Raw genomic sequence first — 26,816 nt, forward strand, 5'->3', positions numbered from 1 at the left:
AGACCGCCATCTAGTGAGGCTAAGATAAATTATTTAATCGAAGACGAAGAAGATCGTGAGAAACGTGGTCTGCAAACCTAGGCTTAGCCGTGTTTTGTTTTTGATAGAGAACAAAGATATACTTAGTTTTATTAGAATCAGAAAATATACCAATTACTTAATGGAGCTACTTAAGATATATGAAACCCAGATAAAAATATTTAGGCCTGCAGTAGCAAAGAATATGGGAAGACCAAAGAAACAGAAGGCTACGGAAGAAGAAATAAATCACAAGAAAAGAACTAGTAGAAATAAGCAATAGAAATGATGATTTCGTTTACGAGTAAGGCTACCTTTACGTTGCTATTCAGATTTATATTTCAAATAAAACAAGTACAATTATTTTAACAAAATAATACAAATATTTATGGTTTATAATTCTTAACGTAGTCAAGTTAGACTTGTTTTTATTAGTCGTTAACTGGGCTTCATTAAATAATAGCAACTGATCAAGATGATATTTGTTTGAGCTTTCTTTCCTTGGACGTTTCTTCTAATAGTCACAGCCTTTCTTCCACTGACACATGATGCACTTCTAATTTTTCCCCAGCATCGTATTTTTTTATTTGTTTTTCGAGAAAGATTCGCTCGGCCGTCGCCAGGTGGCGTATTCAAACCTTTGCCGGGGAGGTGGGGAGGTTCTCTTTCCGAGAAGGGGAAGATGACACGTGGCCACTAAGGTGGGGGAAAACGGGGAACTTGCCTCCCGTGTTAGAGGAATAGAACGCTGATAATTTCGGTTCATGTATTTCTGATTATATCATTATTTCTTATACGTAGTCATTATATCAATATTTATATTCTACGGAAAGATGCCACCGAAGACCGTAGGCGCCACAGTGTATTGTGCGGTTCCTTCCTGCAGTAATAATAACAACAAAAGTGGCTTATCTTTCCATTACTTTCCATCGAATAAGGGTCTTAAAGCGTGCGAAAGCGGAAAACTAAAACTCGGATCAAACAAAGCGATGGGAGTAAAATTTCCTCCAGTAATCCCCTAAAAATTATATCTCCAGCTCGCTCTAGTAGCAACCAATAATCATCAACCTATCTATGTACGTAGACAGTATGTGATAAAAAAAAGTTACGCTATCTTTCTATTTTAAAATTTTAAATTAATCTTGAATATTGATATTTATACCAAATGTTTGTAACTATATTTTTCTCTACTATATTTTTCAATAATTGATGAAAAAACTTCATATACGTAGAAAATTCTGACACTATCTCTTTAATGAAAATAATTTTTAAATAAATCTCAGACATCAAATTGGGAATTTTCTCCCATAGTGTGACGATCTTCATATTTTGTAAAATTTAATGTATTATTCGTAGTTTATATATTGGTAATTTTACGTTAGTGGTAAAGCAATAAGTACCAACAATTCATAATTTATATATATCTAATTTTACCTTTATAGTAAAACTTGTAGAGGTTAACGGTAATAGTTAGTGTAGGGAGCCGTTGGCTCGCGTGGCATGAAGGGCCTGCCACCACCCTCCTACGAAATTTAACCTGGCGTAGCGGATGGTCCGCAGGGACCGCGGTGGCCCCGAGCTCCGGGGGGCCCTGCTCACTATAAAAATACTGCATTAGGTGGTTTTTTTCGCCTGTTCTGGGTTTTTTGAGCAGGTTAAAAAGTGTAGCCATATGACGTCATTTTACTACAATTATGTCTTGACGAAAAAAACGAGTTGGAGTAGAAAGGGAGTAGTTAAAGGTTAAAGGTTATTTATAAAAAGTTTCCCATCATATTTTCGTGAAACGAAATTTAAGCAGACGACAAAACTAGATTACTCCCTCTACACCTCCTTTCGAGGAGGAGTAAAAAGTGTAACCCTAATACTCCGGAACAAGCGAACAAAATTCGGGACAGGGTAAATCTTACCCCGAGAACAGGCGAATAAAACGTTTTAGGGTAAAAACTTTACACTTTTTGTCCCCGGACAAGCGAAAAAAAAAACACCTAAAATAAGTCGCTGGATGACTTGGGCCTAAGGTGGTGCCTTGGCCTCGGTATTAGCCTAGCTGATTATCATTACTATACCTCTTCGGCCTTTTTTGATTCTTTCAATGGAAAAATTTCAGTACAGTCAAGCTAAGGATTTTACCCAGGAAAAAAACTAAGCGAGGCTAGAGGCTGCATTAAGTAATATCAAAAGTAATTATGTCAGTTTTGGTGATGACACTTCGACAAAATTTACAACACAAAAATCAACTAATAAGAAGCATTTAACGCATAAAGAAAATGTTTCCAGTTTGAAAGTCTTCGTTTCCTTCTCCTTCGATGTACACCTGCATTTAAATTTGGCGCTCGTCAAATGGTTTTCTTCGCGGTTATCAAAACCAATTGACCATATTGTCGCGCTCGTTATAGAAAGTAGAAACACGAGCTTTTCCGTCTTTATATTATTTTCAGGTTATAAATAGTTGAAATGAAATAAGTTTCAGATAAAATTTCACAATTGAAATTTGGCATAAGCTCAATGCCGTAAACCGAACTTTAACACTCCAGACTGCAGGATGTGGGTGGCGGAGTGGTTAGCACTTTCGCTTCGCAGGAAGATAAGTCGGGTTCGATCCCAGCTTGTGGCACTGGTTGAAAACTCGGAACAACTCCTTCCGCGTCGAGGTTGCAAGTTCTCTCCCCACTGGTTTAAGGGGTTTGCCCCCGAGTTCTTCGGTTTCTTCTTCCATAAAAACCTATAGAGGTTAACCTAGGCCTAACGTGGTGCCTTGGGTGTTAGCCTAGCTGATTATGATTATTAAGAATTTGGCGTAAGTAAGCCGTTATTCTCTCAATTATTTTTAGATTTTAAGAAAGTATTTATTTGAGATTAGGATTGTATCGGGTGGTCCTTCGTAACTACATAAGATTATTATTACGTTGCTTATAAGTGTGTCAATTACCTATCTTTCGCGTATTAAATTTTTACTGCTACACATTTTTTATGAACTTCAGACTAAGTCGTTAGCCCTATAAGAAGTTTATAATATATCTGTGACGAGGGAAGTATTTATCTCTCTATCTAACTAATGTTATTCGATTGAAACATGTACCCGAGCAGGCTTCGGTATCATTTTTAAAACACGAAGAAAACATGGTGCGCGGTGAAGACCGTCATATATTGATTTTCTAATACTATTTCAACAGGAAAATTTATTTTATCAATAGGTAAATATTCCTATGCAGTTTAATTTTTAATTTTTACACCATTAAGCGAAGTAATAGACTAGGTGAACATATCCGCGATTTGGCGGGAAATTCGCGCCCCCTTTGGATTCTGGGTCGAGCCTGTGAAGGTACTCTTCATTTTTTGGCTTAGAGTGATTCCTCTCTTGTATAAGATACTAGATGAGAAGCCCGGCAAAACTACGAAGTTAGCAATCTCAAGACGTCCCCAAAACCTGACGGCAGTGGCCACAATGCCACAGGCCAAATTTCGTGCGAATTGGACAATTATCTTGGGCGTGCATAGAAGGTAACAAACATACAAACATATATATAGATAGATAGATAGATTTTGCTATTGTTAATTATTTCTATCAACTGACACACTTATGGAACGTAACTATAAAATAGGTAACTAGTTAGACCGTGATTTTTCTACCTTTGCAACGCGAAGTTTCTCCTTATTTTGATACTTCTTGTAAATATATCACAAGTAAAATAATATCCCTAAGTATGAAAATTATGAAAAAGTATCACTGAACGGTTATAGCTCATTCAAGGTTTAATTTATCATAGAGCCCCCTAGTGGTTAAATATGCTCAAGGTGAAATATACTACTACCACCAAGAATGATAACATACTATTCAGTTCAATTGCGAGTCGAAGTCGGAGCTAGGCGAGCGTGTCGAAAAATGGTTTGGTAAGATAATTGGCTTTAAAACAATAGAAAATGTCATACTTTTTGTTCTTATATTACTTATTCTTCTATTAATATAAAAAAAAGTTTCAACAGGAATGCTATCATTTTCAAGGCGTCTTATCGACTATCCATATTTCACTTTTACTATCGTAATGGAGTGAAGGGATCACTGTCGAAGGCTAGAAAATAGAAGTATTACGACCCTTATTTTTAAATTTTACAGAGATAAAGACAAATTAGCCCTTTAAAATATCGCATTACCAAATTTTCACTGATTACTATTCCATTACTATTTATAATCGTTTACATTTTGAGCTATAGAAACGCGATGCCCGAAGAAGAAATGGACGTACGAATCCGCAACAAGCGGTGAAATAAGAAATTAGCATAGTAACCGTGGTTGGTGAAATTTAATCGCTTCTCGGAGGGACCTCGAAGGATAAATAACGTTATATATATAATAAAAGATTGCTTCAGTCCTTGGTTGGGATGACTGAAAATAGGCCCAGCAGGATAAAAATTAGTTTCAAATTGACGCATAAAAGAACGTAGCAACTAGTCGGGAATTGAAAATTGTCAAAGACGCTGTTCTCGCGCTGATAAATATTTATAGAGTCCCAAAATCGTCCTCGCCGAAAGTTTTCGCGTTCGAAGTCGAGAAAGGGAAAGCCGACTGTTCTCGCTAACAACGTTTCTTTCAAGTAAGATTCTTTTGAAACCGAAAAAAAAACATTCAATACCAATGCGTAGGCGTAGAAAAATATAAATCAGTAAATCATTCCTGATACGCAGGGAGCACGATTGAGAATTATCATGTACTAATACCCTTGGACATTCTAGAATTAATATTAGTATCAGAAGTTCTTAGCACAAATATGCATATAGGCCATTCAAATGAAACGTACCTTCGGCGGCTGGACGCGGAATCCATTAGGCGCGAGTTTTTATTACCCCACCTAACAACGTTAAATGTAAAAACTGCACTGCGTAGGGATACGCACTTATTTATAAATCGTATTTTCTCGATGTAATAGAAACACTAAAAATTACCGGTTACCGGCAAAGGTATACACGTTCCAAGCGATTATGATCATTCATGTTAAGCGAAAAAATATATATTATGTTGATGACGTTGAAATACGAGCGCTTTAGAGCAGAAAATGTCACGTATTTGGGGTATTGTAAACGCGACGATAATACGAGGGTATTTCCACGGCTGTAGATTTTTCACTTGTTTTTCAAGAGTTAGTACATCATCTAGTTTGACAACCAGTGGCGACGCAAGCCAAATATTTGGTGGGATGCAAAAGCGCACACCAGGGGGCCCCCAGCGTTGTAAAAAAAATCAAATTCATTTGTTAATACTTTCCAAACAGTTACTCAGTGACTGTCGTCGTGTACCCGGTCATATACGCATATATTAAAAGGTGGGTAAAAATGTCGACCCACCCTGCGAAATTTGGATTTATATGAAAACGAATTTCCTGTCTTGCGTATAGTGTTCTCGGTTTAAAATCTTCTGCGTTTCAGACGACTTGTAACAAACTGACAGTTTCTTATTGATCTATCATATTAATTTAAATTTTGTCGGGTGGGTCGGCATTTTTACCCACCTTTTAATATAGGCGTCAACCACACTAAATCGATAAAATTGCTTAAATTTGTTCAAACATTTATTCTTGGTCATGAATTTCGTGTTTCCTCTTTTACCCAAATGTATTTGGAAAATCGTTCAAAAACTAAGTATAATTAATAAAAATTTTGGGAGTGGAGGGTACAAAAATGTACATTGAACCCTAGGTAATATCTGTGGAGTACAATGCACCCCCTGTTCTACCGTCACTGTAGCCAACAGGGTAGACCTAGCGGGTAATTTTCTAAAATCTGATTATTTCGAAAGGGGTAAGTTTTAAGGTATAGTATAAAGTTCAATACCTATGGTGAATTAACACATTTCTGTAACCAGGCTTAAAAGAAACTTAAACTAACTACTTCTACAGTTTCGTTAAGCATAGTCAACCCCCTAATTATAAATAAATATATTCTTCTCAATACTATAGGTTTGTTTTCACTAGGTCAAAAATAAATTAGCGACTGTTTTTTTGGGAAAAGTAGGAATTGAGAGAAATGACCTTAGGAAATTCGGAATGCCCAATATTTTTTGGGTTAAGTGGGAATTGGGAAAATTGATATTGTGTTTAATGGAAGTATACGAAGTAGACATATTAAATTTCACATCCCATTTCCCAACGTATTCTCCAATCCGTTACCGTTGAGTATGTTTCCAAAATTATCCATTCTAATTTCCATTTGACCTAACGCTTCCCCGAGTGGCTAACCCTCTTCCGCTTTAAGACCTTCGTAGGCCTTATTTCTTAGTAGAAATGTTTTAATTGACTTTTTATATACTTATAATCTTTCGTAGACCCCATTGAACCCTCGTAGGCCCCTTAAAATCTTCGTAGGCCCATTGGATAAAATGGCCCTGGGCTACTACAAGTTTGTACACCGATTACGGGGAGTGATTAACCCCTAGTGTTTCCCATATTCAACAATTACCGGAGTTAATGCATTAAGAAATTTGTAGATGCTCCGTGAAATGCTTATAGAAAAGTAAAAATCGTGGCCAGCCAAGGGCGCCCACTCCATTCAACGACACTGTAGACCTTTCTTTATTTTTCATTAATATATATATATATTTTATAAGCGGATGTAAATTCCTATCAGTCGTAACTGTCCTCAATACCGATTTTTAATATTTCCGTTTAAAACTATATGTATCAGTAAATAGTAATTCATTGATACAATTTAGTTTGAAAGACGTACGTTGAATATAAGTACTCATAATATGAAAATCGTAATAATGTAGATAGTAATCACGCGAAGGACACATGTAACAAAATCTTTAATGGCAGCAAAATGAGATCGTCTGAAAAAAAGAAGATTAAAATGCTTGTCGGCTCGTATGAAACAATCAAATTTACGGCTACATACTCCACGTATGTGTTGAACATCTCGACTCTCAGAGTTCCTTTTGCCTTGAGTTCGAGAAGTTCATTAAGGGTTTTTGGAAAGTGGAATCCATTTGCTAATTGAGAGAGCTCTCTGCCTAGTCAACTCCGCCAACCCCGATTCTATTAAGTTATATAATATAACACGTGAGTATAATTTTAATATATGTGGCCAGACAAAATCTATTTCTTTAAGATCATCGAGAAAAATAATGTTAGTTTTAGAAAATATATAACTTTTTTAACTATATATAAATGCTTTTTAATTAGTGTAAACAAAATTATCGGAATATGGTTTTATAATCATAACTGAAATTGCGATATTTACTGACAAATCGGGGCATAAAGTCCCAGTGCAGTTTAAGTATATGTCTACTTTGTATAAAATCTCTGCGAAAATTTTCAGACCGAGACCAGAACGAATTTTCACCCCTCTTATCCTGTACTTAGTTTTTTGACTAGTGACAACTGATTGACATCTCTGACAACTTAAGTGACAACTCTGACAGCTTGAGTGACCGCCGGGACAATTCCATGTATTGTAGCTTACCTCTTTTTTTGATGCTCATTGTATATATTCTATTCAAAAACAGTCCGAGCCGTCGGTCAAGCTGTCGACGCTGTCACTCAATTTTGTGGGGGTCTAAATTCGCGCACGAGAAAATGGAATCTCTGTTCTCGGCTTTTCTAAATCATTTACAGCGCTTTGACCAAAGAGGTACCAAATTAATAAATAAGGGTATGATTTATTTTAAGAATCAAGTTACAATTTATATCGGTATTATAAAATTGTTATTTAGAAATCCATTATCTGACGTTACGATTCTTACCCCCGATCTTACCAAAACGGTGAGCGTCGACATTTAAAATCTCCGTTAGGCCTAATACATTTTTTGCGTCTAAGATTGCCATCTTCTCGTTTTTTCTCAAGTGAAAACCAGCCTTAAGCTAATGACATTAATTTTTTCCTCAACATGCTCTGCTTTGAGCCAGGACCAGAGTGTTCATCAAATTCCCCAGGAAATCTTAATTATAAAAAAACAATACATTGATCATTATTTTAAATAATCAAACAGGAGTGAGGATTTTAACCATATCCTTTTTATCACTAGCTTTTAGAGTTAATTTGAGTTATTGTATACGTTTACTAGGGTTTTGTGGAATTTACGATTCAGCTATTGGAACGAGCTAGTAAGCGTCGCATGGACCAAAAATACATTTCCAAAATAGATCCAACTTTGTAACTGTTAATATTTGGAAATCTTAAGCATAAACCTTATAATTTCGGAACCTCCGTGATATTATGAAAGATCCGATGCTTTTTTGATTGTAATTTTAGATAGATTTGCGCTGCAATAACTTTCTTTACGAGAAGATGATGAATTGTGAGATCCTAATTTAGGCCTTTGAAGATCTTCTTAACAGAAATGATTAAACGGTGCAACGATTCAAAATCGGTTGATCTCAAAATTCGTTTTCGAGCGTGAAAACACGTCCGCTTGTATAAAAGTGTGTAAATAAGTCTGCTGGACCTCATAATGTATATACAAGTAGGTAGTGTCTTACGCAAAAACGTCTATTTTATATTGGCCAATTCCATTGGTTGCGGACTACGTCATCATGTTTCATTTCTGGTGTTAGGCCTTGTTTTTCGTGCTGTTAATTTAGATTAGGTTAGGCTAGGTTAGTTTAATTTACGGTACAGTTAGGTTAATTTAGGTCACTCTATTAATACTTAGGTAATTGGTTGAGAAATTACTTCGCGTTGCTAGATGATTTTTATCCAATGAGAAATAGGAACCATTGCTAAGATTAGCCACACGTTTGTTAACGCGTTTTGAAATTAACAAAATGATATAAAAACTTGCTGAGGTTAACGGTAATAGTTAGGGTATAGGGAGCTGTTAGTGCGTGGGGCTTGAAGTGCTTTCCACAATCCTCCTACGCAATTTCACCCGGCCACCGCTAATTGGCTTCATAAGTCACTAGTCGACTTAATTCCTGTGTCGTTCCTTGATTATTTTTATAATTATTATGAAAAATTCTTCTTGAGCGCGACTTAAGCATGCTTGATTCGAATACATTTCCTAATGGTCTTCAATACAAGGGAATCCTTCATATCCAAAACTATATTTCGAAGTAGCACTAAAACCGCACTTCAATCAATTAATATCTGCTTAAAATTTCAAGGTTAATTTCAAACCCAATCTATTATTTACTTTCTTACTCATTGAAAAGTATCGCAAGTCTAGTAGATCTCGCTTCGCTGGGCTAATAAAATTATTTTGGTAATTTGGTTTATTTGAACAATCGGATACAATCCCTCGAAATAGGTTCAATACGCTGTATATTTTTATTATAGTTTATTTTAAGTGCTTAGGTTTACATTACTATAGTACAATTGGTAATAAATACCGCCTGCAAAGTTTATATTATGATTATGTTGAATTAAGTGTTGATTGATGAAATATCAAGTTGCTAAGAAAACTAAAACATAGAAAGCTTTGTCGATACTGGGCTTCTAAGCCTCGTTATCTTCCGAGAAGTCATTCGTATTGAACGTTTTAGCTGATTCATGCCAGTCCATTCAACGTTTAATGGAATTAAGAGGCAATTTCGCGTAGAGAGGAGCTTTGATATATATATATATATATATATATATAGCCAAATGTAATATGAGAAGTCGAATTGATATATTTGAAAGTATAGATAGGCTGGGAGACCCCGGGCGAGCGAGAGAAGTTTAAAAATCCCAAAACTGGACTCTTTCACTGAACTAAAGCGGTGCCGGTTGCCGATGATCTCTCAGACGCTAGAATTGGACATTCGCTAATCTGTCATAACACTGAATCTTACGCAACTGCCCCGCAGTTAATTGAGAGGTTATTCGTTAGTTAAGTATAAAGGTGAGTGATTAAATTTCTTCAACTTTCAAAGGTATTTTTTATTTCGATTTAGCGTAGGTAGAACAACTTTAACTTCCCAAAAATGCATTATTGTGCAAGAATTAGATTGGTATCAGCGAATAGACAGATTAAGCGAGCTTTAGAAAACGTGTAGTTGAAACTGGTAGGAGTGTAGTCATAGCTTTATTGTGTACAACCTGCACCCATACAAAAAGGTCGTCTGGAGATCTTTAGATTTGTCTCGTAACTTTGATGTGTCCAGATTTATAGGGACGAGGTCAATCATTTGATACTTTTAAAAGTTGTATATTTTAAATAAATACATTCTAAACATAAAATGCGCTACAAGTAGTTTTTAACACGCTAGCTGATTAGCGTAAGTTTCTATTAAACCTTGTGGAAGAAATGTGATCCACCATATACTACTACTACTACTACTACTACTACTACTACTACTACAACCACTGCTACTAGTAATACAGCTACTGCTACTACTACTACAACTACTGCTACTAATACTTTATACTACTTAAAAGTTACCATTTTTCCAATAATTCAATTTTAGAAAATGTAGCGTATTTTTTCGGTTGAAAAGAATGTACTTATTTCTACTTTGAGATTATGACAATGTTGGGGCCATCCGCGGGCATCATGGTCATATTTTCGGCCGGCTCAAGTGTGGGGAAGCAAAAACGTCAACGGCCTGCGCTTCAATCTCGTCGAAAGAAATCAGTGAGATACTGGACTGATTAGAGTTTTTAAGGGGGAAGGATCTTACTCTTCGAGCGTACGGGGGATTGAGAGCGAGGCTAAATATCGTATCAACATAGTCATTCTCCCGATAGTAGAATTAAATGCATATTTGGTCGTACTTTATGAGGTAGAAAATAGAACATAAGCTCTTATGGGTCACCGTTGGCTATCTAAAATCGCGACGTTCTTTTATATCATTACAGAAATCGCACGCAATTCAAAATGGTCAAAAATAAATACGAAGTATCCGAGACAAACGGAATGGACGCGAAGAACGCGACTGTTGTGTCTACTGGTGACAAGAATGGTTTGAAGAAACTGCCTCTGCGTCTGAAACTGGGTTACGGTGCCGGTCACGTTTTGAACGATATGTGTTCGGCGATTTGGTTTTCGTACCTGATAATTTATTTTAGTTCGGTTTTAAATTTCAATAAGGTAGAGGCCGGTGCCCTTCTATTTTTCGGTCAAGTCGTCGACGCGTTGGCGACACCCTTCGTTGGAATTCAAGTTGACCAACCGTCTGCCACACATTTCCGGAAGTTTGGATGGAAGAAATTGTGGCATTTGTTAGGTATGTACTTCAAGTTAAATTACCCGCTGATTAATTAACTAAAATTGCGTTCGGTGGGTGTCTTTCTACTACCCATCTTTATCCAGGGTAGCGTCATCTTTAATTTTTGTTAAATTAATTTTTATTGGCCAAATCGGTTTGTTTGCCCAGGATATAAATTAAATTTCAGATTTTCAGCAGGACGATGCTAGTTGACGAGTTAAATGGTATTTTTTCAATTCAACAGTGTAACATCCTTTAGTGAATTAACCCACGAATGACCAGCGTCCAAAAGATGTACACTAATGAACCTTCAGAGCAATTTAAAATGTCAATAGGCGACGTTTGCGAGCATAAGGAGGGGCTGACCAAAAAGCTGCGTGTGAGGAAACTCTAAGTGGAAGAATCTGCTCAAACTGCATCGTATAACTGGCGAAATGAGGGCATGATCTAATTCAAATAAAGTCCTGTTGTAACACTGTCATACAACGCCGAAGGTACTAGTTTCGGTGTATCTGTGCAGTTTGAACCGTTTCTGCCAAGTAAGTTTTCCCACGTTATTTTTAAACGGCCCCACCATGGTTTCAAAAAACTTCGAATGCATCGGTTAGGTCGTATTTGGCCCATAACTTTTCAGGATTTTTTAGTTCTAAGGATAGACGCGTTAGCTATTGGAGAAAAATGACCTAAGCTGTTTAAGGCGAATATAGCCTCCCACGCGTTCTTTACCAACAAACTATTTTTATTAAACAAACCACTAAGCAGCGCCCAAAATGTCAAACGCCAGTATTGGAACCCCTCTAGGAGACCAAAATATTTCTTTATTCTAAATATCACCATATATATTTGTTAGAGAAAATAGATCATGAAATGTCATCAAAAGTTACATACATTTTCTAACTAAAAAACATTTTTTTAATCAAACGACCAGAAAGAGTTAAGGGGGGATTCATACACATACTTAATATTAACTATAGTTAATGGGGGTTACATCTTTACCCTGGAAATACTGGGATCTGTTTCCCACCTTTGAACTTCACGAATATTAAACAGCTACGCTATTAGTGTAAATATTTGGATCTTAATGTTGGCAGCACTGACCAATTTTTCTTTTATATTTTCTTCATAATTAAATTGCAGGAACGATTTTGGTGTTGTGCAGTTTTCCGTTTCTGATAAACTACTGCCTGGGTTGTTCGTCATCCGACGCCTGGGCTCAGCTCATCTACTACTCCGGATTCGTGCTAGTCTTCCAAATCGGATGGGCTTTCGTGCAAGTGTCGCACGTCTCCCTAATGACCGATTTGACGCCATGCTCCACTCAAAGAATTGTCCTCAATTCATACAGGTAAAGTAAGTTTCACTTTTACTCCTTTTTTCGCTGGATTGGAATTCCCGTACTTGCAAATCTAACGCATAAGCTTCCTACAACATGGTAAAAACTAGTAACTGTTAACCCAATGTCTCTTCATTCAGAAATTTGCTAAAAATTAATATTGCCAGAAGTATATAATATTTATTATACGAAATAAGTAGACATCTAAGTCATAAAGGTGAATAATTGGATGATAGAATGAATTTCCCACCAAACCGCGAATGTGTACACCGCGGTGAAGGTACATGTTTCTAACGTATAATATTAGTAGTTTAAACTGACGGATGCTTCTCTTTTAAAAGATACGTGATTAACTTCTGATATTATTTGAGACTAAGAGCCCTTGGTTGTGATGACAAAGTCATACAGGTCATCATTTTTCTATGGTGATTGTGGAAAGCGTCAAGCGTTTATGTTACTTAAAATCAACCTCATCGTGGGATCAAACTTTATTTTAAAGTTTGAAGACACATCGGAAGATACTTATCTTTAGTAAAAGCAGATGTAACATAATCAGTTAATCACTCATAAGTATGCCGTAAAGCTATTTTCTTTAATGAAACCTTGTTTACGGGATATGACGTAAATTAAGAAAGCGTAACAATTCCTGGCGCATTTTTAGCTTTGGCCATCTCTAGTTAGCTTGTGCTTTTCGATAACGAGGTTGTGTTTGAGAAGTAACCTTTTAAATAATCATTGCTTTAGTTTTTTGACTAACGAAAGAGAAGTGAATGCCGCTTGGAAAACGAACTAACATCTATTTCGTTGTTATAGGTACGCTGCTACTGTGATTTCAAACATCGCTGTATTTGGGATTGCTTGGGCTTTCCTCAAGTCAAGCATGAACGAATCGAATGAAGTGGAAGATAGACTTGGCCCCAAAGACGGTGCCAGTTTTCAGGTAAACTTTCCAAACCGTTTTTGCAGGAAAACAATTTTTATTTATTTTATCAGCTTAAAGAATCAGTTGAGAATCAGTAATCAGTAAAAAATAGAATGAAATATAAATGAATAAATTGTAATGCTGGTTTGCACCTCAATTGGCAATTTTAGTGCGCTATTTGAAACTACGGAAAACGTACTTCTATCACTAATTAGCCTTTACAGTTTACATAGACCAAAGCAAGATGCAAGATGCACCTAAACTCCTGGATTTTCTTCTGCTAAGTAGGGCATTTGCTCTTATAAAACACAAAGCATCTGCTACGCAGACGAAATTCAAATACTTTAGGAACTTATCGATTTGGTTTCTACGTGGCTCTATGTAAACTTAAAAGGCTAATTAAAGGGAATATAACCTCTGTTATTTCTGTCGCCCTCCGAGGTTTCCAATATTGTCCGCTGCCTCCCATGGTTTTTCACACCGGCGGCGCTGATAATTGCTGATTGTGAAGGGAATAAAGGAAATTGATGGGGTCTTCCATAAAGAACGCGCTGGAGGTTACATTCCCTTTAAAGGGAGCATCAACAGTTTTGAAAATTGGGGGTAGTAAATTTGGCGTAGTAACTTCATTTCAAAATCCCATATTACTCTAGTATAGTATCAACGTCGTTTCCGCCAAGTTTCAGCAATCAGTTGTTTAACGAATCATCTTAAAGTAAGCTAGGAGGAACACGCGATAAAAAGCACCACTCGTTCTAAGTGCATAAGGTGGAAAGAATAGAGGCTACTACAGACTTTTCACATTAAATATCAATCATCAGCGATCCTAGTTAATTCGTTAATACTCTCGTAAAAACCATCTTTAACACTTAAATTTCTTATAGCTAGAATGCTAATATTTCTTTTCAGAACCTCATAGCCACAGTTTTGTCGATTGGCGCATTATTTTCTGTCGTGTTCCACATCCTGGTGAAAGAGAGTCCTCCGCCCCTCGAATTCCCCACCGAGATCAATTCCGTGGCGCAAAGCTCAATAAACACGGAAGAGGACATTGACTCCAACAGCGTACAAGAGTTAGATCGATCCAAACGCCCTGTGGTTTCCAGACAGAACAATTTCAAGTGGTGGAGGTGGTTCAAAATTCAAAACTTTTATCAGGTACGACTTTTTCAAATCATTTTAAATGCAGTTTTTCAGTTGAGTAAAAACGCCGCGACGGCGTGCGTCAACTCTTAAAGGCCCAACGGAGGTTTTCTAAAAGACTACATCGGTTTTGAATCATTTTATTAAATCAATTCCACATTTCAAGAGGGATTTCTTTCGAGTCAAGATTTTATTAAATGGAAATTAAATTTGGGCAAGTGTTCTACAGATGCTGAAAATTTTTTCACTCTTGATTGTGGAGAGTTGGATTATTAATGAAGACGCGGAATTTTCAAATTTTTGGAACAATTGCGTAATGTACAGCAAAGTTATTATTATATTACCAATATATATTTTCTCTTTGATAGGTGGCGATTACCTACGCTGTCACTAGGTTTGTAGTTAACATTCAGCAGCTGTACATGGTACTATATCTACAAGAAACGCTTAGAGTTTCCAAAGTAAGTTATTGCTCACATGTTAACATTTAAAACATGTTTTTGCAAATTTAATAGCAATTAGCGCCAATTTCTCAAAAATTTTATTGGTTTCTAGGAGTATCTGGCTATCGTACCACTTGTAAATAACGTAACGGGTCTCCTAGTCGCTCTACTCATGAAACCTCTGAGCAAAAAACTGGGAACGAGGGTACGTTTAATCAGTTAACTGAAATACTTAAGTTACAAACAGGTCTATAACAAATCTGAATTGTTTCAATTTTAACGATGGGGCTATATAAAAACGTGTTTTAAGAAACGAGGTGTGCCTGGGTCACGTGATGGAAGGGGAGGAGTTACATGAAATTAGGCCCGAATTTTTCAAACGGTTCTACGAACCTTTAAATGAAGTGTACGAAAGCTTACGAATAATTGAATTAATTTTCTACGCTTGAAACAATAGGCTAGATTTAAATTTGAAAAGTTTTTAATTATACATTTTTTTAATTCCTGAAATTTTCTCGAATCTGTCGCTTATAGTAACTCCAGTTTCGGCTGACGCATTTTAGTTACCGCATTAACCGACTTCCACTAGACGAAGTTCGAAATGCCAACTCATGTCATGAATTTAGAATATAGAACGTACATAGATCGCCTTACTACGATGTGGCTGTCGTAAAGGCTGGACTAAGGTTATTGTCTTTGACTCTCAAAAATCCGCTCTCCAATTAGCCCGAAAATAGCAAATGAGGAATCCGTCTAGCCAATTGAAAACACAATCTTCACGTACACGTGATTTAATTTCATCCTTCCAATAGCGACGGTGCCGTGTCGGGGAACCAGATCTATGTTCATGATTATTAATCAATCCATGCTCATATTTATTCCTTCTGACTTCGTTTTAGGTGGTTTTTATAATTGGCTCGTTGTTAAGCGTGGTGGCTTCGGCCTGGGTATGGTTCGGCGATGGATACAGCTATAAAACGTGGCAAATTTACATCGTCAGCATTATTTATGGAAGTGGAGGATCCACCATGCTAGTTATGAGTTTAGCATTAACTGCCGATCTCGTGGGAGAGAACAAGGTAACATTCTGGACAATACACGCTAACGTACCGAGTCATGTCACAGGGGAAACCGATTTCTTTTCTTTTCCCAATATTAAACACGTTTTCGTCCATATTAACAAATAACATTTCTAATTTTTTTTTCCAAAATATAGACTATGCTTTTAACGTATTAGCTCCCATCTGAGCATGCAATTGAACATTTTTCAATCTTGCCATAACAATTAGGTGAATATTTGGGTATATTTTTGGTATAACCTGTGGTGATAACCAAATTATACTTAAAAGTGTTTCCATGTTAATGACACTACAAGTGAAAAAATGCTTTGTGGGGGCGTACTTTTTCTGAGTACTGTTTTGAAATTCCAAAGTTTTATTCCAGAATCATGAATTTATTTAACACTATGAATATTCACGATATAACATCCTATTAAAAGCTCCGCCAAAATAGACAAAAACCCTGGAAAAAACAAAAACGGTTTTTTTTGGTATTGCATGATTTACACATGGTGGCATGACTGGGTGAGTTAGCACACATTTGCTTTCCTTCCATCAAAATCAGATCATTTTATCTCAGTGCTTTTTTAATGAAATTTCATTTTAGAGAAGTGGTGGTTTTGTGTTCGGTGCAATGAGCTTTGTCGACAAAGTGTGCAACGGAGCAGCGGTTGTTATTATTCAAGAAATCAAATCTAAGAGGTGCGTGTGTTGCTTATGACGATTTTTCTTTGGGCTACTATGACTATAGAGTAGTAGCACTCCGTAGCTTTGGCCATGGCCGCCATTTTGGTTGCAAATTTTGTATCAATATGAAAGAGCATGGGTGACGTACTAAGACGTCACAGTGCCATTACTCTATACCCGGAGTGCCCCGAACACTGTTCTTTGGGTTATCGAGAGCAGATCCCGGAGAGAACCAGTACGTTTTATATTGGGATAGCTCTTTGATCGAAAATTGCGAATTTCCTACTCCCTGCTGCTTCGAATTCAATGATGGAGCACGTTTTGAGGGAAAATTGAGGTGGTCAGGGAGACAGTTGCAAAATTGACCTACAGACTGGTCCGAAATTCTATATTTAATCCTTGAGGACTAATCTAATGCAAAAATGGTGTCCGCCTTTAAATGTTACTTGATACTAGAAGGGATTGAAAGTATTTTGGGTTCAGCCCAAAGGAAACCTAACACGGTTATAGATTTTTTTATTTTTCTAGTGCTGTGACTGAAGGACCAGACACTTTTTACAGATACGTTTTAGTCTTCGGTTGCGGTTTAGCAGCGTTTCTCGTGACAGTCTTGGAAATATTTTACGCCACCAGACATTTCACAAGAACCCGCGATCGGCTAAAGAGCAAGAACCTCGACGCATCTGGCTGCCAAGTGGCAGTTCGCGGCTGAAAAAGAGGCGGATATTTCGGACCATTTCAGATCACCTTTCAATAATTACATTTCATTCGCATTGTAAATATATATCCTTCAACATGTCAAGATTATTTTGTTTTTGAACTGAAATTTCTAGCACTGAGATAATTTTATATTCATAAGGAGAAACGGTACTATGGGCTTTGCCTTCGTTAGTGGAATTACCTTATCTTATAATTTACACTTAAATCAAACTAAATTTAAACACAATAGTTAATTAGTTATAGCAAGAAACTATAAATGTTTACACTAATGTCTAAGAAAGAGAATGATGGCACTAATGATTCTTATAGAAACGGGCGTGATTTACAGCGGAGATTTCTCTCGCGACGCGCTAAGCTAGACTCGGCTCCTAATTGACATTAAACCTTGTCTAGAATGGAAGTTCATTTACTTTGTGGCCTTTTATAAATATGTAAATAGTCGGATTTCACGTGGAACTAGACCAATTTCCCAGAGAATATGGCAAATTATCCACGATCTTCAGTGTGAGAAGTAAACGGGGTTTCTTAAATTCATTTTCTGTAAAGTCTATTATCCGAGTGAGAGTCCGTCATTTTCTTCCTTAGTGTCAGCAGCCTTACAATCAATTTGAAAATACACGTTTACTTTCGACGTAGCTTAAGCCCGTTTTTGAAACCTCTTTCGCAGCACAAATAATTTCGACTAAAAATAGAAAGCCCATTTAAAAGTACCCTTCCGCCTTATCCTGGTAACAACCGGAACTGCCGTTGTACGTTTGTGTCCTAACTGTATAGGCCTTGTTACATCTTTTGTTACATCTTATTCTGTGTAATGTTCCCATGAAAAAGTGATGAATTTCTTACGCCAGAAAAGTTAGAAGCTTTTGACGCAGTTGGTTCAAACTTCGATTCTCTTGGCTCGTGCGTTCTATTACTGATTTGTCCAGCTACTGTCGTTCGAAATTCTTCGCTTTTGCTAGGCAATTGAACCCAAATTACAAATAACAAGATCAAAGCAGATAGGTAAACATAGAGACTCAAACCCAAGACCACTGACTTTTAAAATAATGGAAGCATTAAGTATCTACATGTAGGCCAAAGAAAACCATCCGCTGAGTGGTCTTTCTTAAGAGAAACGTAGACTTCATCCGTTCCCTTCAGTTTATCCCTAAAGCTGGGTATAATACCTGGATTACAAATTCATTTCAATGGATAATCCTTCGATTATAACTTAAACTGTTTAATAAAAGTTATTTACGAAAAAATATTTTAAAGAATGCGTTTATTCAAATTATTAGCGATTTTTAACTTTCAGCACTACTAGCGTGACTGAAAGACAGATTAAAATCCAGCAGCTGGTCGAAACAAATCCAATCCAGACGGCTCTGTGACCAATACCCCAACCTCTCGCTGACATTGCCCTTAGCCCTTCGGTAGGCAAAGTTAGAGGAAATAAATAGGCAAATTTTCGGACAATAACTGGCATACCTTCGATGGGCCAGAAATACCCTAAACAATTATAAACACTTTTTTAGTTTGTTGAAGATATTTACAGCAAATACCATAAATTCATAGCGATTGCTCAACTCATATCAAATATAGAATTTCACTTATATGAACATAGAAAATATAGATGAGGAAAAGCAACTATAGCTCTAAAGTGTTTAATGGACAACGTTTTCCAATTGGGCTTTTTCATTGCCAATGCTTATCGCAAAATTTCATTAAACGAAAATAGGAATTTTTTAACCAGAAATACCTTAATTTATGGTATATTTAAAACGGTAGAAAGGGAAATCATATAGTTCAATATTCATAAATCGTCCGAGTTGCTATTCCCCTTCTATGTTTTCAAATCGCCAAGATCTGTTTTAATTAACTAAATTTTAAGTTTCATCGATATTATAATATTTTTAGGATTAGAAATCGATTAAATTATTATCTGATTAAAGATTCGGAAAGAAACTTACCCGAAAAGAATATATTTGGATAGAGCAACGCCATTGCGAATATTAAAGCGTCGTTTTCTTTGGTTGTGATAGCAGATATTAAAAGTCCTAAAATTAGTTAAATCCGAATGAATTTCTATTACCACTATTTACCGTAACAAACAGCTGGTATTACTAAACCAATTTCAAGTAAGTTGACTTACCAAACGACATTCCGCACACGCCTTGGAGTAGGCAACTGGCCGTCGCCAAGAAGAGTGATCCGTAAAACGGGATCTTAAAAACGAAAATGGGTATCATGAGAGTCAGAATAACTTGGCCCATGACGACGAACAACTGAGTAACGGTGTGAGAGACGATCACTTGTTGGAAGCTGATACCCGCCACGAACATTCGATCCAGAACTCCGGTTTTCTTTTCAAGCAAAAAGGTAATCGCGGTCAGAGCTACAGCCATGAAGTAGCAAGTCGTTTGAATGACCGCTGGTAGAATAAACTCGGTAAATGTCACGTTGATGTCGCCGTAAACCGGTTTCACGAACTGAAAATGATATATTATTTATCAACTAGTCCTTCGCCTTTCGCGAGTTACAGTTTCCAAATGAGAACTTACCTCTAACGGCATTTTTGCGAGACTGACTGACGCTCCAACCATAGTCAGCATTTCCTTTTGAAACAGAGTATACGCGTCGAACAGACTTCGTTGTATTGTTCCGAGAATTTGCTTATCTGTTTTGAAAAGAGGTACCCGAATATTTTGGTAAAAACCTTTTTAACTAATTGGGGAAAACCGCATTTGTTAATTAATTACAATGTTAATAAGAAAAGGGAAAATTTCGCCAAGTACCTAAGTACTAACTTACTTGTGGTGTCAAAGTATCCTTTAATAGAGCTGCACGAGATGGTTTCATTATCAACACTCAATCCCATTTTCATCTTCTTAAACAAACATTTCGTAAAATTGGCGTGTATATGAATTGTGGCGAATGACTCCCTGTACCTGGCAGAATGCATTCCAGAATCCAAATTATTATAGGGGATCTGCAATATTTCAGTTTTATCTTCCATTAACAAGCGTATGAAAATTAATTTTGATTTCTAAAATACTTTAATTAGAGGGAATTTGTAATTTAATATTGGCGAACAAAAAAACGTTAAAATCTTATTTCAAGAGAAAGCTCATTCCAAGAATTATTAAAGATAAGTACTCTTAAAATTAACATTTCTATAAAAAGTTAAGCTAGCACCGATTTTTTGTAGAGACTGTCTGAACGATGAAAAATTAGCGGCTCTTTATCTTTAAGCTAAATTAGCTGGTCGCGGATGAAAAGACCGAAATAGATTAAAGTTCAACCTCATTTCTGAACGGTGTTTTGTTACGAAAGTGGACAGTAGGACCGTAATTAACTGTAATTTAAATTAATATCAATATAATCTCGATTTGGTCATTTCTCGGAGAAACAATTTGGACTTACTTGAGTAATGGTATTGCTGTCTATATTTTCTAAATAGAATCTGCTTGCCATAGGCGGAATCTCTTCATTGACGATGGCGACGGGCACATTGTACAGGTTGTGGCCAACGCAAACGCAAAACGACAGAATTTGTAACGTCGGTCCTAAGAATTGAGAAAGGAAGAGCACCGGATTCCTTCTTAATATTCGAAAGTTTCTCCTGATTAATATTTTAGTCTGATGAATTGCTTGTTTTCTTCTGTTGGTATGTTCCAGATGCGGCGGCTTATCCTCGGTTGGTGATTCTTTCTGAAATGATAAACGGATTAGTGTTATAATATCTGTGCCGTTATAATGAAAATTTTTACATCGGAATTTATTCATCAGCAGTGCCGGATTAAGAACTAGGCCTACTATATAGGCACAGGCCTATGGGATCCCACCAACAGTAGGCCCCCACCACTTATGAAATTAATGGATTTTTCACTGATTAGGTTTAAGATAAACATATCAGACTTGTTATTTTATTATTTGAAAAATCATTATTCTCGTGAGATAAGCTCAGCTTCGGGACAAGCGAGTTTTACGTTTTTATGCTATCCTTACATAGACCCCCACCAAAATCTGCCTAAGGCCCACCCTTCAGTAAATCCGGTACTGTTCATCAGGCCACACAACTCACTTTGGTTTTACGAATAGGTTTTTCCCTAGCAGCCAACTTTTTCCTCAAATGTGAAACGGATTCTTTTTGTACGATGCTGTCGGTCTTGCTATTCGTTGGTTTATTTCTTCGCGGGTCCTCATCCATGGCACATATTTTCATGAAACACGTTTCTAGTTTCGCTTCTTCCATGCACACTAAAAGATCGTTTGGAGGAGCTTCAACTAATATTTTCCCCATCCGCATAAGAGCTATCTTTAAGGACAAAACACTTATATTACAAATTTTCAAGTAGCGAATTATTTTAATTTGGAATACTTACTATGTTTGCTTCTTTGGCCTCTTCGATGTAATGCGTGGTTATTAATACTGTCGTGTTTTGATACCGGGTAAGTTTCGAAAGGTGTTTCCATATTACTTGCCTCAGAAGAGGATCGACTCCGACTGTCGGTTCATCAAGAATCAGAATAGGTGGGCAGTGAACCATAGCGGACGCGAAAGAAACACGACGCTTTTGTCCGCCACTGTATGACAAAAGAAATGTTTAACTAATCTCTTCTGTATTCACCTCAGCCCTATAGCATTTCGTTTAGTAAACCAAAGTGTATTTATTACTCAGAAATATCTATAAGCACCATGAATATATCTAGCTATGAATATACAATAGCAATAGCCTATCTAACCTCCCGCTAAAATTTGGGTTGGGCTTATCTAGTCACGTGATCAATCACATCTGCTCCGACCGAGTGAGGAGCATGCCGTCATTTCCCTCAGTCTCCTGATTGGCTGAAAACGCTTCACTGGTCTCGAAAGTTGCCACCCAAATCAAATCGACATGATAGAAGGGCTATATCGTAGGGTTGGATATTCATAGCTAGATATATTCATGTAAGCACGAATTATGATTATTAGAAACGGGCGTGACTTACAACTGAAATTTCGCTCGCGATGTTCTAAGCTAAAAAACTAAACAAATTCTACAAGATATTTACTTAAAGTTTATTTCTTGAGTTATTATCTTTAATTTTCTTTCCACGGCGCCTTTTCTTAGCGACGGAAGTCAGCTAATGAATTTGCAAATACGCGCAAAGTCTAACCAAAAGAAAATGAACCGAAGTTATCAGACTGCTATATTCCCCATGTTGGAGGCGTTTTCATTATGAAGTTACATGTTTACCTCGAATTTAAAATTTTGCGCGCTCCTAGGCCGAAAAAAAAGGTTTTGTTTTTATGAAACCATTCTTTATACCCACAATTACCAAGTGCAATTTATCGCGTCAAAAGACGGGGAGGGTAATTAGCTTTTATTTGACTCGATTTTCTCATCATTTTCATAAGGAAAACGCCCTCCGATTCTGAGCGCTATTTCGATGACTTCGGTTCATTTACTTCTGGTCTTACATTCGACACAGTTCAAGCTTTTGGCAATGTATCCTTAGACAATACAAGTGCAAACTTTCATAGTCTCCTGCTATAAAGCTGGTAAACTAATCCCAGTTTTAGAACCTTCGCTTGCATAGAGTATCAAACATACACCATTTAAGATTTCCTTTGAATAGTTTCAAAGTTAAAGACAAGGACTTAGGTAAAATGTCTTACCTTAGAAATTTAACCAAATGGTTTCCTTTTGGCAAGTCCAATAGTTTAGTAAGATAATGTACTTGTTCCTTGAGCATTTCCTTAGAGAGGTTGTGTATGCCACCGAAGAAATATAACGTTTCTTCAACAGTGAGCTCTGGAATTACCGCTATTTCCTAAATAATAATACGAAGAACTGTTGTTTTATCTTTAACGAAGGGTTGCTTAAGAAGTTACGAGTAATGACAATTGAGATGCTAAGATATTCAACTAAATGCTCAGGGCCGGTGCCAGACAATTTTGCGCCCTAGTCTATTTGAGTTAATCCCAACCCATTACTCACACGCACCAACAAACATTTATTTTTAAGTACATAACACGTGCTTTAAAAAAATCTACATTTTGTAAATACCGAAATTTATTTTTGTTTCAAATATAATTATCTTTTTGTAATTTATTTTTGCATTTGGATATGACTTGATTGAATGGTCATGTCACACGTGAAAAAAGTTTCAATGCTAGTTTATTAGTCACATGAGCCTATAGGACAATTAACAACTAGAATCAGTGTGGATATCATGCTTGTATTTAATTAAGGGTGATTCATTGACTAGAATCCTATTTCCATATTACCATTAGATAGTATTGTCTAACTTTTTTCCCATTAGGGTACCCTGATTTATCGCAGAAATTGTGAAAAAATGCTTTATAGTCATGCCTACTGAGCCCTCTTCGCGTTGTTTCCCAAGCAAGCGCATCTTAGCAACTCCTTTCGACCAAAAGATAACTAAAATCCGTAAATACCTGTTTAGTTTTTATAATAAGGCCCTTTATGTAAAAGTGTTTTCATTTTTCGGCTGCCGATTTTATTCATTTAAATTGTTTTTAAGATTGATATCGTCAGTGGCATCGATAGGATTTTATTTTAAGGGAGTCTACTTGAGACAAACCTTTTTATGAGAAAGCGTAATTCTCCGAGGCCATAAATATGGGAGGAATTTTCTTAAAGCTTTTAAGTTAAATTATGTCACTATACTATATATTCGATTTATATTATATTCTATCAAACCATAGCTTGGATAAGCAAACTGTTGAGGGAGATTGAGAAACGGTTGGGGATGGGGGATAATTATGAAGCCCTTTGAAAAGGCCTGGTGGCGTGACTGAATAGGTTCCTAATGTTTTTTTTTTGGCGAATTCGACAATTTCACTTTTTAGCCTCATCCCCTTTAGTTGTTGAGGGGAAAGAGGCTGTTATTTTCGGTGTTGTCGTTGTCGGTGGTGGGGATGTTGATGTAAGTGAATACAGAGGAGATTAGGAGAAGCGCTAGCTCCTAATGTTACCCCGCTAAATCATTGATTATCTTTAAAGGCATTTGCTAGAGATTTAGTTTGGGTATCGTTCTATCGGTATTAGTTCCATCTATCTAACCATGTCAGTTCCGCGCCGTTTTTAATGACCAAAGAAAGAGATTTTTGTCCCTCAAATGAAAATGCGACGTATTAGGCTCCGGAACGATTTACCCAGTAATAATTGTTCTTTGAAATATGACCACGGTTGTTGATTTTTTTAATTAAAATCGGATTTTTAATGATTTTAATTGAAGTTTTTGATTTTATTGATTTTTTCGCTCGGATTTTTTTAATGGTTTTATGCCTGTTTTTTTTTGTCAAATTGATAAAGAATTTGAGTGCAGCGATGCGCATCAACTCCCTCCCGCTCGTCTGTTAGGCCAGGGTTATGCCATTTTAACCGTTTACTCTACAAATGTTATCCATCCTTAGCTGATAAAACATTTAGCCAATGAGAATTAAAAATAATTTGGCAACACTACTTTTCACTGTTTATCCCCAAGGTTATTTCGTAAAATGGAAGATGAATAATGTTTTGTAACGGAGCATTCGCGATAGTTGAATAATTATAATTATTCAACTATCGCGAATGCTCCGTTACCACCGTAACTTTTGTTATTGGTTTTATATATAAAACCAATAACAAAAGTTACGGTGGTCTCACGAAGAAAAAATATTATTATTTAAATCAAACTTTGTAAAATAAGGTTTATATACAACTAAATTTGGTTTGACAAAATGCATGTAAGCAAACGTTTTTGGTGAATCCGTTCATTTTGACATTTTGTTAATTTTGCACAAGACTCTACCGTCTATAGCTACAAAATTTAATTTCTGCGCTCTAGGCGATGGCCTAGTTTGCTTATAGGTAGCGCCGGCCCTGGATATGCTCGTTCATAAGTACTTACATAATATATATCAGTGGCGTAGCCAGAAATTCGTCAAAGGGGGGTCAAAGTACGTGAATGTTAAGAGGGGGGTCGAGAAGGTGGTGGAAATTTGGTACAGTCAAAGGTAGGCCCAAGGGGGGTCTGGACCCGGAAACCCCCCTTGTGTCTACGCCACTGATATATATTATAGAAAGTAGGTATTTATCTTCGTATACCGCTAATGGTATTCACTGATTTTATGAAATGCTTTATGCGAAATATGTCATATATTTGTTTTCTAAAACCATTTCATCGATAAAAATAAGTTTACATATAAGTAATACTAATTATACCAAGATTAAATAATCTTGATTATACTAATGCCGTGAAAATTTTGAGCCGTGATGCGGTGTATTCATCCGCGGGAAAATCGCGTCCATTAAAAACTGCCTTAAGCCGGCGAAGGTACATCAGTTATAATTTTACGGCCCAGATTGATACTCCTCTCTTTGGTGATATATTCATTTTTCGTCATCTAGTCTATTTGTGGTGTAAATAAATTCGTAAGGCCACCTACTTGAGGCATGTATCCAATGCTGGACGTGATTGAGTCATCGATGTCTTCGTTTCTGATTCCGAAAAGGGAAAATGTCCCTTTATTCAGTTTCAACCGGTTGCTGATGACTTTCAACAAAGTAGTTTTACCACAGCCACTTGGTCCCAGTAAAGCGTATCTGTACGTACGATGAAACAAAACGAGGGTTTTAAAAATTAATTTATATATTTGTCACTACAATGGAAATTTTATTAAAGGTGTTATATCTCAAAATTAGTTTGATCAAGAACGTATTTTAAAAGGTCCCTAAGAACCTTGTATCAAGGCTCTGTAACTCACATCAAAACCCTTTTTATTTTTTTGGGAGTTGGAGAAACTTTTCCCCAATGTTTAATCGCTAGATACCCGTGGGATTTAAAAGTTTTAAAATATCCGAATGACTTTATTTTTTGCGTATTTTAAGACGCAACCATCCTGAAAAGTTTAACAAGGCGGCTTCAGGAGCCAATGTTACTGTTGTAGGCTCGCACAGTTTTATGCTATTAAAAGTACTTACATAATGCCTCTCGGAATATCGATTGTAACATCATTGAGAACGTTCTTTCCGGATTCGTATGAAAACGTCGCTCGCTCAATATTCACGGCTCCTTTCTGGCCGTTTTCTGACATTTCTTTCGCAAACTAAGTAATTAAACTATATCAATGTGAAATATAGTTTGACCATAGAGAAAATGTATCAATCGGTAGTGGCGTCTATGCCTTCAACAAGCTGCGTTAGACCGTCAAAATCTTAAAATACTACTGATTGCATTACCGTTCCGATTGCTTATCGTGACGTAAAAGGTTGCTGAACGCCAAAACGTTGAAGTCGTTTCAAAATTAAAAAATAAATAAATTTAAATATTAATCCGCTAAGCTTAAGTTAACTAGTGACTTGTGAAGCCAATTATCGGTGACCGGGTAATCACGGACTTTAA

The 26,816-nt window shown here is 36.6% G+C and overlaps 2 protein-coding genes across 5 annotated transcripts; one reads left to right on the forward strand and one right to left on the reverse strand.

Moving 5' to 3' along the window:
* Positions 1–4,504: 4,504 nt before the first annotated feature.
* On the forward strand, positions 4,505–18,687 carry LOC149943237 (major facilitator superfamily domain-containing protein 12-like). Of its 4 annotated transcripts, none has more exons than XM_090177104.1 (10): positions 4,505–4,613; positions 10,786–11,153; positions 12,273–12,480; positions 13,282–13,408; positions 14,300–14,548; positions 14,902–14,994; positions 15,089–15,181; positions 15,876–16,055; positions 16,642–16,736; positions 17,250–18,687. In XM_090177104.1, exons 2-10 carry the CDS (start codon positions 10,805–10,807, stop codon positions 17,431–17,433), a joined length of 1,578 nt encoding a protein of 525 aa, XP_090033230.1. In that variant the 5' UTR covers positions 4,505–4,613; positions 10,786–10,804; the 3' UTR covers positions 17,434–18,687. The 4 variants fall into 4 exon arrangements, with proteins under 4 accessions (XP_090033230.1, XP_090033231.1, XP_090033229.1 ...); XM_090177105.1 differs by lacking the exon at positions 4,505–4,613 and adding an exon at positions 6,982–7,070; XM_090177103.1 differs by lacking the exon at positions 4,505–4,613 and adding an exon at positions 9,686–9,829.
* Positions 18,688–18,714: 27 nt separating this feature from the next.
* LOC149943238 (ABC transporter G family member 20-like) lies at positions 18,715–26,508 on the reverse strand. The gene is made up of 11 exons (XM_090179598.1): positions 26,396–26,508; positions 25,861–26,017; positions 23,083–23,237; positions 21,806–22,007; positions 21,505–21,738; positions 20,844–21,131; positions 20,232–20,409; positions 19,982–20,097; positions 19,573–19,909; positions 19,391–19,477; positions 18,715–18,929 (listed from the first exon to the last, which is right to left on the reverse strand). Exons 1-11 carry the CDS (start codon positions 26,506–26,508, stop codon positions 18,715–18,717), a joined length of 2,082 nt encoding a protein of 693 aa, XP_090035724.1.
* Between the last annotated feature and the right edge of the window lie 308 nt (positions 26,509–26,816).

Source organism: Leiobunum rupestre, chromosome 6, assembly GCF_980474605.1.
Source record: "Leiobunum rupestre chromosome 6, qqLeiRupe1.1.hap1, whole genome shotgun sequence".
Classification (NCBI taxonomy): domain Eukaryota; kingdom Metazoa; phylum Arthropoda; class Arachnida; order Opiliones; family Sclerosomatidae; genus Leiobunum; species Leiobunum rupestre.

Excerpts from the sequence above, each read along its gene's own strand:
- LOC149943237 (XM_090177104.1), top strand. The coding sequence starts at position 10,805 with ATGGTCAAAAATAAATACGAAGTATCCGAGACAAACGGAATGGACGCG. Across the intron at positions 12,481-13,281 it reads ATTGTCCTCAATTCATACAG|GTACGCTGCTACTGTGATTT; the intron begins GTAAAGTAAGTT and ends TCGTTGTTATAG. Across the intron at positions 14,549-14,901 it reads AAATTCAAAACTTTTATCAG|GTGGCGATTACCTACGCTGT; the intron begins GTACGACTTTTT and ends TCTCTTTGATAG.
- LOC149943238 (XM_090179598.1), bottom strand. The coding sequence starts at position 26,508 with ATGTCAGAAAACGGCCAGAAAGGAGCCGTGAATATTGAGCGAGCGACG. Across the intron at positions 20,410-20,843 it reads ACAGCAATACCATTACTCAA|ATCCCCTATAATAATTTGGA; the intron begins GTAAGTCCAAAT and ends GAAATATTGCAG. Across the intron at positions 19,478-19,572 it reads CGTGTGCGGAATGTCGTTTG|GACTTTTAATATCTGCTATC; the intron begins GTAAGTCAACTT and ends AACTAATTTTAG.